The sequence below is a fragment of the Rousettus aegyptiacus genome, unplaced genomic scaffold (genome assembly GCF_014176215.1).
Source record: "Rousettus aegyptiacus isolate mRouAeg1 unplaced genomic scaffold, mRouAeg1.p scaffold_m13_p_10, whole genome shotgun sequence".
NCBI classification, from domain to species: domain Eukaryota; kingdom Metazoa; phylum Chordata; class Mammalia; order Chiroptera; family Pteropodidae; genus Rousettus; species Rousettus aegyptiacus.
In genome coordinates, this window is record NW_023416285.1 from 52364328 (window position 1) to 52376416 (window position 12089).

At 35.2% G+C, this 12089-nt stretch overlaps 2 protein-coding genes across 2 annotated transcripts in view; one reads left to right on the forward strand and one right to left on the reverse strand.

The window, feature by feature from the left end:
- Window positions 1–12089, reverse strand: part of NPFFR2 (neuropeptide FF receptor 2) — a 215687-nt gene that overhangs the window by 179632 nt on the left and 23966 nt on the right. The window lies entirely within an intron of this gene.
- GC (GC vitamin D binding protein) overlaps window positions 1–12089 on the forward strand; it is a 37446-nt gene that overhangs the window by 3786 nt on the left and 21571 nt on the right. Inside the window, exons 2-4 of the mRNA XM_016132938.2 lie at window positions 8881–8950; window positions 9525–9657; window positions 11727–11938. Of these exons, the coding sequence (XP_015988424.2) occupies window positions 8881–8950; window positions 9525–9657; window positions 11727–11938 (415 nt within the window). The remainder of the gene's footprint in view (window positions 1–8880; window positions 8951–9524; window positions 9658–11726; window positions 11939–12089) is intronic.

The window sequence follows — 12089 nt, forward strand, 5'->3', positions numbered from 1 at the left end:
CTACTGTTTCCACTTAATTTCTAAACACTGTCTTTATCCAGGCCTTTGTGCTCTTTCACTTGGCTACTCTAATGCCTTCCCAACCAAATCTCTACCTCCCTTTCCTTGCCTAATCAATTCATATTATTAAAATGCAATATAAAACTTGTCATGATACAATGAATGAAATCCAAAATGAATTGATTACATTAAAAAATCAGGATTACTACTGTGAGGTTAATGAAATGATGGGATTGAGCATGTGTTGCTAGCTGGTAGAATTCCAGGAATCGGGACATCTGATCCAAATCCACTCCTATCCTAGTCTATGTTCAGAGTCACCTGATGGTGGATGTGGTTTCGGGCTTAAATAATGAGAGTGTGGTTGGCAGAACAAGGGCCCACCAAAACTATTCACATCCTAATGCCCATAAATGAATAGGTTAAGTTATATCGCAAAGAAGAATTAAGGTTGCAGGTGGAAGAAAGTTTGCTAATTGGCTAACCTTAAAGTGGAAAAATAATCAGAACTATCTGGGTAAGTCAATGTAATCACAAGGGTCTTTAAGGTAGAAAAGAGAAGCAAAAGAGGAAAAGGTTATTTAAAAAGAGAGGGGGGCACAAAAAGATTAAAATTGTTGGTTTAGATGATGGAGGAAGGGGGCCTACAGCCAAGAAATGTAGGCCACCTCTAAAAGCTAGAAAAGGCAAAGAAATGCATTCTCCCCCAGAGCCCTCAGGAGGAACACAGCTCTGCTGACACACTTACTTTAGCCTACTGAGACCTGTTTCAGACTATCCGATGGAACTTTAAGGTACTAAAATTTGTATTGTTTAAGCCACTAAAATTGTGATAGTTTCTTACAGCAGCAATAGAAATGTAATATGGCTGGATCTTCCTGAAATAAAGGAGCACTGAGCCAAAGCCTCCTACTGCTGATGGACTACCATTTTATTGGCCAGCTCCAAGATAGTTGGCCAGGAGATGAACAGGGTTCATGTTAATTAACTTCCCTGCTTCCTGGGATTTTTTCATTTTTTACCTTCTAGTCCACATTCCTCTGACCAGAAATAATTTAGCCATCCCCTGAGAGAAGGACAAGGGGGAATCACATATCCATATTACAAAGTTATGTAAAATCTGATACTATATATTATCACTGGATTTTACTGTAAGAATTGCTAATATTCATTGAGTATTTATACATGTTAGGCATGAGATGTGCTAAGCATTTTTATATAATTAACATGTTTCATAGAACAGCCTTATGAAGAAGGTACTATTTATCTTAAATTTAAGATTACTATTCCTTAAATACTGCTGAATTGGTCATTCCACTACAGGAACATATGTCAACAGATAACCCATACTCTTAAAAAAATAAGTAACACTTTTACTATCAAGTCTTTCTGTGTTTAAGTCCCCATACTCCAGATGCTTTGTTGGACTACTCATTATTCTCTAGATATGAATTGATTTTCCAAATTCAGGTATATTTTCATGTTGTCCTCTCCACTTAAAATTTCTTTAACTCCTGTTAAAATTCTACCTGTCATTCGTGGTCCACTTCAAGTAATAGTTCCTTTCATGATGCTCTCTCAAAGCCCTCCTGCATTCTAAAATTTCATAATGCTTTATTGCAATCTCTCCTGTGTCAGTGATCACTATTATGTTGTATACTTACCTCTACTCTCAGAATTCCTTTCCTTAAGTATTGATGGCTTTAAAGTTTTCTTTGGTATGGTACCTGACTCTTGGTATATGGTCAACAGAAAGCTGTCTCACGCATATGTATGACGATAATCACAAAGCAACTTGATTTAACTAATAGCTGACAAGTATATGCTGTTTATGTAGAGGAGTCAGTCCTGTTCTGAGTATTTTATATATATTAACTAATATAACCACTACGACAATCCTATGAGATACAATTGTCTCCATTTTACAAATGAGAAGACCAAGGAGAAACAGAAAGGATAAGGAATTTGCCCTTGGTCTATTAGCAGGGATTCAAATCTGTGTGGTCTGGATCTAGAATCTCTTCCCTAAATCACGATAAAATGTGGCCTCCCATGTGTGTTTTCTTTGGGCTTATGGTTTGGATCGGAAAAGTGCCTTTAAGGTTTAATTTGACATTATTAACATTTTAAAATCTGAAGACTTCACATAAAATTCCAGGTTTCCAGCTTTTCTAGAAGCATGAGAAGATGCGGCAATAGGGTCAAATTTTCACATGGCAACAATGAGTTGGAGCTGAATTACGGCTGCCTCCTTTTGACTAGAACCATGGAACACAGGATTTTCCTTTTGTCACCTGGATCAAGTGTTAAGTTACACAATTCCTAGATCCTAAGGGTATTTGAATTTGCTATCCTCAGTGCCTTGGATACTCTTCTATAATGAGTCTTCGATTTCTCACAGAAATTTAATAATTAGAAATTTATATTCCATTAAGGGGGAAAAATGTTGTTAGCACTTTAGCATAACAATTATATATTATATAATTATGGCCTTGTAAGAAGTTTATACAAATAGTTTTTATAATAAAAAAGAGTGATCACCAACCTTTGAAAAGGAATTTTCCATATATAAAATAATGCCATGTATGGTCATCTGTTGGACTTAAAAATGTATTTAAATGGCTCAAAAGATCTGTTTGACAAAAACCATGTATGTTGATGGAGACAGATAGTGATAAATATGTTTAATATAGCCTTGTCATTGGATTAACTGTATAAATAGAAATTATGCATCACTTTATAGCCATTAAGATATATGGATAGGAAACAATGAAAGAAAATTATTCGTGTCCAATATTTTCTGAATTATTTTAATCAATAGATAGAGTGCATGGCTAGCTAATGAAGCAGAATCATCACCACTTCTGTATCAGCTCAAAGGAATATAATATGACAATATGGCTTTGCTATTATTAGATGATACTTTCTCAGATTTCATAATAAATGCTTAGTGAACTGGCTTTTTGAATACTCGAGTCTGTTCAGAATTGTGCCAGGTACTCAAGACCTAACAACATAATCTTTGTATTGAAAGAACTTTCATAGAAAATAAGACAGTTTTGCTTAAACAGAACATGATTAGTATTGTCCTTTCTAAGATGAGCAAATGCCTAGAGAGTAACACTGTAAGATCATCTATACAAAGTCCAAAACACTGGACTGAGACTTTCAGCCAATCTGTTCACCTTTCTATTTGAAAGGTTTAACAAAACTTGCAAGCTTGTTTTTTAAAAAAGGGAATGGGGGCAGAATATGGAGAAGAATGAACTTTGCCAGGGATGGTAGTTATAAATTAAGACTTCACGAGGGCAGAAATAATAAAAAATCAGTACAATAAACAGAATATGACTAAATTTCAAGAATAATTCTCAAACTTGCAGATAAAATATGCTCAAAAATTAATGTTGTTTGACTATTTGAATGTTAACATTTTTCATAGAAACAATTTATACTTACACAAGGAGGTAAACTGTGCTAACTACAAATCTCATAGGATTTTAATGATTGTAGGAGATAATATTTAAAATATTTGAAACATTACCTGCCAGATTACTGGCACTCAGTGTGAAGCATTATCATGATATTATTCTTATACTGCTTTAAAAACTAAGCCCTGCAATGCATCCTAAGTTTCCAAGTAAGAATGTAGGGGACATCACCCTCACCCATTCAAAGGCAAGAGGGGGAAACTTGTTCCTATTTTCACCCCTGCAAAAACATTTGCAGGTGACAAGGTAGCCAATCTATGAAGAAAAGGGGAGGTGCAATGAGATGCATGAAGAAAGAATGCCTCCTTTCGGACCTTGGTGAGTGTAGCATCTATATAGTCTACCAGCCGTGGTGAACCCAGACATTAGTTTGAGTGACTATCAGTCCACCTCTATTGCAACTATAGTTTCTGGGCAACTGACTCATCAATTCTATGTCTTCTACTGTTTTTGAATTTTCAAGATTTGAAACAAAGCTTCACTTGTTCCACTGACAGCATCTCAACTGGTGCCTTTAATTTCCTCTAGGTTAATCTATAGATGTAATGTAGAGCTCTACATTTAGTATTGAGAGGATTGAATTTCTTTCCATCAATTCAAACTCAGAAAATTGCACTCCTGCCTGCATATATCAATATTAATATGAAAATCCAGATTAATGCTTTACATATATAATGATTTTAAAATATTCATAGAAATGAAATTTTTTTAAAGCCTGAAAATAAAATAAATGTTAATTCAACTGACATTTCTCCATCGACAGTGATATATCATTTTCTTTAGCTCAAATAATCAGGTCAGCTTCCTAAACTAGCCCAGCAATGTTTAATTTATCAAGTATAACCACTGTTTTGAAGTCACCAATATCTAGCCTAAGCATTACAAACTATATTCTTAAAATGCAAAGTTTTTTTTTTAAGCAAAATGAATATACTGACCTTTCTGACACAGATGAACCTGTTAGCATAGAATAGAAATAAAAGTGCCAAAGGAATAAATTGCAAAAATATAAAATGCCCAACAGAGCCATGAAACCCCACGATTCTTCAGAACACAAGAGGAAAATAGCAATTTAAGACAGTTCCTAGCATTCTATATAAGCATGTATGCAATTCAGTGTTATTTAGGGTCCATCGATTGCTCCTGGTATACAAACGGCTTCTCTAGGTGACCAAATTGGTTTTAGAGAAAGATTATAATAATAGTTAAAGCATTTAAAATATGCTTTTAGTAAAATCTGTACCAAGACAGTGAGTATCTTATTGTCTGTTCCCACCAGATTGAAAATTCCATGAGGGTAGGGATGTTTCTATTTTGCTTTCCATTGTATACTTAATACTGAATTCAGTGCTCAGCACAGAATTCGTCTTCAAAACATCTATGTTTCATATATGAATGAATATTTATTCTCAGCTGTGTTGAGAGAACACTAAAGATTTCCCAAAAGTAAATTAAATTTGTTTTCAAAACAAAAGTTCAGAATTAGACGTGACTTCCCAGAATGTTTCACAATACAGATAGAAATGAGACATGCTATTTTTTTAAAAAGCCAGAGTTCTGCTAATGAAATGTGTAAATATTTAGTGCCAAGAGGTCACTGTGTGAACAAGATTTCACCAGTGTCACTTAGATTATGTAATATTTACTGGGGGCATGTCAAAGTCCAGATTGCCTTTCTTATAACCACATGGCACATTAAAGAACAGAGTATGTCATTTGCAATTCATTCAAGATAGAATTTAATTATATAAATCAAAGTGGTTCGACTAGTATGGAAAAAACATTTATTAAGCAGTACTCCATGGAAGGAGAATGCAATTTGTAAAAACCATATTGCAAATTATCTTCAATATTTGTTGTTTTTTGGAAGATGAGAAAATTATTAACATATTTGCCTAGGCTTATAAGCTGTATATCCTCTGTGGATAAATAAGTGAATTTTGTAATCGGAAACATATTTTGAGTAGTCTACCTAAAGGATACATGGTACAACAGCTTCCTCTACAGGTCAGTTTTGTAAAAGCAGTTTTACTCTAACATATGTATTAACTTTTTAAAAATTAAGTTTATTAGGGTAACATTGGTTAATACAATTACATAATTTTTCAGGTGTACCTTATATTTTGACATCTGTATATTCTACAAAAATGGTTCCATAACCATTTTGTCTTGTGTAATCAATCTAGTTTTCCACTTTTCTCTAATAATTTTGCATTCTAACTAAAGCAGTGTATAACACCTGTGGATTCTAATGTACTTCTGTGCAAACACAAGTAGTTGGTTTACTTAAAGCTATTTAACAAGGGATAATCTGTAGTGGCCATTTACACTACATTCACATGTACTCACACATTCTTGTAACACACTGAATGAAAATTACATTTTTGGTGAAGGGAGAAATCTAAACCTGGAAGGCTAGAAACAAAATATTTCAAAAAAGTTCACCAGTGCTGCTCCATTAAATACAGCCCTTTTCTTTGAATGTTATTGAGTGGTCAATATAAAAAGTATTTACAAAAATAATCTCTGCAGTTTCACAGACAGGTTTTATTAAAGTTAGCTCCTATGCATTAAAAAGAGAAAGACATCTTCATTAAAACTATTTTAAAAAGAAAAAAAAAAACAGTAAGCTTAGGGGGGAAAAGATTCCATACAGTTTAACTACTTTTAAAAGGAATTATTTTATAATTCTTTGAAAGTTATCTTAAAAATTAAAAGGATACAATCTTGTACTAAAATCAGGAATCTTAAATATATATGATTACACTCCATTTGAATATTTTCAGTGATGAAACAAACTCACTTCAAGAAGTTGTTCATCATTTCGGTTATTAGACATAGTTATAGTAAAGTTTTCATAATGAACCAAAATCCACTGCCAGCTATTTTTCCTAGCTCTATTTTAGGAGCAATATAAAGCAATTCTATTAACACCCTAATGCTACACCTTTTTATTACAGGAGGACAAATCTACCTTAAATGCTTGCCCTCTGTGTCCTAATCGCCAGTCCCACAGAATACCATTAATGATTAATAGAAATTTTCTGCCCTATTTTGACCTTTTGAAATTGTGACAATATACAGCTTTGTAAATGAGTCAATAAATTCCAGAAAGTGTCCTAGATGTGAAGGTTCTCAGATGTAACAGCTTTTTGTACTCCATTGAATATTAGCTTTATCAATCCTGAGTTTGTCCTTGTTTCCAAGATAATGGGAGATTTGAACATGTGACTTCTTCTATGTGATTTTGATAGTGTTTGAGTAGGTCCCTTATTATAAAATGTTACTTAACAAATGACTTTGTCCCTCAATTCCAACTCTTCTCACCTCAGTAATATACTTTGAGTTGTCCACCTGAAAGATACAGAATGCCACAGCTTCCTCTATGGGCAACTTATGCCAGTATTAGGCATTTCACTATTAAATCTAATAAATCCTAAAGAGAATCTTTGTAAAAAGAAAATCTTCCCTAGCCTGTATTCAACCACCCCCACCCACCCTTCACTCCAAACCATAAAACAAAAAATTCTACCCTGGCTTATGTATAGCCATTCTTCCATGGTACTATTAGGGAGATGAGGGTATTTGGGGGATAAAAAGGAATTATCATCACCTGAGATGGATTGTCTAATATTTGAAGCTAGGAAGTTACTAAGTTACGATTATCATCACCTGAGATGGATTGTCTAATATTTGAAGCTAGGAAGTTACTAAAAGTTAATACTACTTTTAGAAAAGAAACTAAACCAATGATATACTTCTTACATTTTTTTAAAAAAGCTATAGCATCATAAAGGATTAGAAAATTTCTTAGACTTATTTGCATAAATGACATATCGGAGGAAAAAAACTTTGACTACCTTCCACGTGTCTGCCCCCATTATATCTTTAATAGGTGTGTTGAACAAGTAGATTTCACCAACAATAGAAAATTCATCTTCTCCTGTACAAACTAACTCTGAATAGGTTCTATGATTTTTTTCTATGATTTTTCTGTTCACTCTCAAATAAAAGGTCCTCTGGTCTTTTAAATGTTGAAATAACTACTTCATAATAGTCATGGGATTAACAGCTTGTGTTCAGTAGTTAAAACTTTGTAAGTTTGCTTGAAGTTGAAGCTATTGGTTTCAGTGCCATTGCCTGTGGTGAGAAAGGAAGGCATGTATACTTTTCTCTTTCTCTGCCTACTTGCCTCTCCTTCCTCTCATTTGCTAGGCTGCTTTTGGCTCATCAAACACAGGGAAGGAGAGGTGAAAAAACTTGTGCAGTGGGCAGCTTGTGAACTATGCAGTTTCCTCCGGCTATGGGGGATGCTCCGTGCTGACATTTTCTCTTCGTAGCTTCTTTAGAGGTCTCTTCTCCATTATGCCTGGGGATCTTTCACACCCACCTGGCACCTTAAAACTTTCCTTTGGCCCTCTGATTTTCAAACTGTCTGCCTTTGTACAGAGGTGTCCCACTGTTGGCAGCCCACAGCCCTCTAGACAGCCCTCTTTTTTTAGGGGGAGTGAGAACGGAGAAGGGGAATATTTAAAACATCATCAGGCCAGCTCGCTCTCCTGCTTTTTCTACATCTGGTCCGCAAGCCACAGCACAGTTTCCCACTCACAGCCCTCTCTTTTGTTGCCCCCAGGCCACTGAATAAGCCCCCTCACTCTTTAGATCTCTCTAGTTTGAGAAATCTAGAAATCTCTGTCCTTGTCCCCCACACTCCATGTGTCACCTATCGAGGTCTGAATGTCTTCTGTGAAGCCCTGTCACTACATGTTAAGTGAAACTAAGCATGCTCACCATTCCTCCAAACCCACCGCGACACAACTTTCTCCAAAAAATATTTTGCCTAATTTTCATATTTTTCCTCCGCTGAATTCCTAGCTTTCCCTTACGGAGTGTGGGGGTGGGTAATGGCGTAAGGGTGGCAACACTCTCACACACCTCCTTTAAGGTCCTACATTAGTGGCGCCAGCTCTTCACTTTGGAATTAGACATACTCTCCATTTCTTTTCTGTTCTTGTTTCTTTCAAGACCTTAGGTAAAACTGATATAAAGAAAGGAGGAATAAAATGTCCAACTTTAGCATTATTATAAAGATAGGATCTAAGAATAATTGCCATATCAAAAGGTTCTGATTCACTAGTTGGCATACACCATTTGACTTATCTACTTGATTCACTTTTTTCTGCTGTCTGTTAGAGTCTATAGCTTACATCGAAATTCTGATTCATTTTGACAAAACAGCTATAAAGTCATCGAAAAATGAAATTGTATATAGATAGTGAGAAAATGCCCATTTCACTATGCATAGGTCACGTGAAGCACTCCTTTAAATGTGCAGTTAATGTAACATTTATTAAAAGGAAATAGATACAAAATTTCCATTTTTGGTTCCTAGGCCGAGATTATGAGAAGGATAAAGTTTGCAAGGAACTCTCCAATCTGGGAAAAGATGACTTTGCATCTTTGTAAGTATGAGGTATTTACTCACTCTCTTGGTTACCTGACCGTGAATGAAACTGCATTTGAGGTAAATTCAATTCAGCATTAAGGTCTGAACTGATCTCTGCTAAGATTAAGAGGACAGAGACCAGGGTCAATGTGGGCCGAGATGTCAGGCAAATGGAGGACATCCAAATATTCCAGCTGAACTATTGTTACTATGGTCTAAGAATCCATCAGTGCATTTAGTAATGAGTTAAAAGAGAATAAGTAAGCATAGTTTTCAAAGGTAAATTAAAATTCAATACATTCTAAGACTGGCAAAGGCAACGAGGTACAGAACAGGTTTATTTGGAGAGGCTCAAGAGAGGGAAACACACGAGGGTTCCATCAAATCAGCCTCAAGTCTAATTTCTGCTTTACAAGGTAAATTTATGTATGACAAAAACTGATTTTAAAAGGCAACTTCATATTCTTTTCATTAGTCAAGAAAATGAGTGAAATATTTCTTTAAAACACTGAACAGATTTTATATTTTAACGTGAACATGTGGAAAATATTTAATTCTATTTAACATATTGACTTTATACTTCTCCTCAGATCAATGGTCCTATACAGCAGAAAATTTCCGAGCGGCACATTTGAGCAGGTCAGTCATCTTGTGAAGGAAGTTGTCTCCTTGACAGAAGCCTGCTGTGCTGAAGAGGCTGACCCTGACTGCTATGACAACAGGGTAGGTTTATGTGGCCTAGCCTGTCTTGTGGTCCACAGAAGGAAACCCAGATAGGCCTTTATGCCATCTTTGGGGAAATCCTAGACGGCAACTCAACCTCGTCCAATTTTGGAGGAATATGAGCCAGATGTTTTCTAGCATAATTAATTTTGCCCATTAGTCCTACTGGCTCAAATGAGAAAATTGGTGCATATACTGACTCATAAACCTTTTAAAATAATTCAAATGTAATTTGTGTATCTTAAAAGCCTTCCCAAGTCTGGTACTGACAGCCACAGAACAATTTAGTGTTGGTCTCAAGCTAATTTGAGGTTCAAAAATTTCCCTACATATGCACACTACTCGGTTCTGTGTTTTCACCCCTGAAGTATGCAGAAATTAAAATGCTGCAATGACAAGGTTCAAAATATAGACTTAAATGTAGCAGGAAAAAGTGAAATGACAGGTGGTTCTAGACATTTAGTAATGTAGTCATCAGGCCTGATGCAAATGACTTTTAAATGCATCTTGACAGAGACCTCTACAGACAAGTATTTCCTGTTTTGAGCCTACAGCTATTAGCCTGCAGAAAGAATGCTCTGAAGATCTGACTAGAATATGTTCTAGGCAACAATTACTCTCATTTGTTAATTGCTTTCTCTGATTCTCATCTACTTTCTAACAATTTTATATTCTCCCATCATCCAAGTTCATAAAACTGCCATTTTATACCTGACCTTCTTAAAACAAGCATCAAACTACCATGATAAAAATAACAGAATCTATTATTTTATATATTTGCTAACCCATCCATTGATTAAGTATAGGACTGTAATAACAGATCACAAAAGAACAGAATTGACACACATTTTTTGCACATCACCTTCCTCCTCCTCCTGCTAGTTCAAAGCAGTTTTTTTTTATAACATGTCGACACTTTTTCTTTTTAAACATCTTTATTTGAAAGAAAGGAATAAAACAGGAGAAATGGGAAAATTATCAGAGAAAGAAATGGAAAGGAAACGGAGATTAACTAAAAAGAGAGATAGAATTCTAAGATTCCTGAGAGTCTGGCAAAGGTAAATGTGGGAGACAAGATGTTTTTTGGTTTACAAATTTAATTTATCATGTTGCTTTTCTTCATTGATAGGAAGATTTTTAGAAATTTTTCCTTAAATGTTAGATAACTAACATGTAAAATAAGAGTAAGAATGTCAAAATATTTTTCCCATGTAAAACAATTTTTCCATGATGACTATTTCTAGTCTATATTTTTATTTCAAATTCTTTCCCAAGAGAACCTTTTGTTGTGACAATTGTGTTGTTTGTACACTTACTTTGGGCTTACTCAGTCCACGTGTATCAGTGCTGAGGCAATAGATTAAGTTGTATTAGTGGTTTTCAACTTATGCTACATATTAGATAAGTTTTGGAGTTTTGGGAAAAACAAATCGTCATGTTTCATCTTTGACCTATTGAATCAGAATTTCTGTATTGTGCAGCCTAGGCATTTCTATTTTATACATGCTATGAGAGATTCTGATACAAAATCAGGCTCAAGAACAATTGGATAGGAGAATGCAAATCAATGTAAAAGACTGAAGTGGTCAAGAATTAAGAGTCTGATTATGTAATAAAGGGAGGGGGAAAGGGGAGAGGGAGGTCCTTGTTCTCATTGGGCATTTGCAGCAAAAAAAAAAAAAAAAAAAAAAAAAAAGAACGGGTAGAAGATCATATCAGAGTTTTTTGAAATGACCTCCCTTATCCTCAGAGACATTAATATCCCCATGAAGAAACACTGGGCTATAGGATAAAGCTTTTAATGGCTGCAATTAAACATAGTCCACTTACTAATGAAGGTTCTATTTTTGTTCTCCTCTGAAGAAAGTCATTAATTAAAATAAATAAGACCTTGTTTATGCCTATAACTATGATTATGCAATTTACCATGTTGACAGATTATCTCATGAAGCCTTTGGGATAAATAGTTTGATACCAATGAGAATTTTAAAACTTAAGACATTACACTAAATGGAGAGCTGCAAGCTTGTAAACTTAGGAGTTTGCTTGTTTTTCTTCTCTCATTCTAGACCTCAGCACTGTCTGCTAAGTCCTGTGAAAGTGATGCTCCATTCCCAGTCCACCCAGGAACTCCTGAGTGCTGTACCCAAGAGGGCCTCGAAAGGAAACTCTGTATGGCTTCCCTGAAGCACCAGCCACAAGAATTTCCTACCTATGTAGAGCCAACTAATGATGAAATCTGTGAGGCGTTCAGGAAAGATCCCAAGGGATTTGCTAACCAGTAAGCTGCTTTCATAAGAAGTAGAACATTAGGGCATAAAATCTCAGAAATGTATCTAATCTAACCCCTACTTTATACAAACACCTCTTCTACAGCCTCTTGGACCACTTCTAGTAACAAGGACTTGACAGTCACCCAAGGCAGTCCTTCT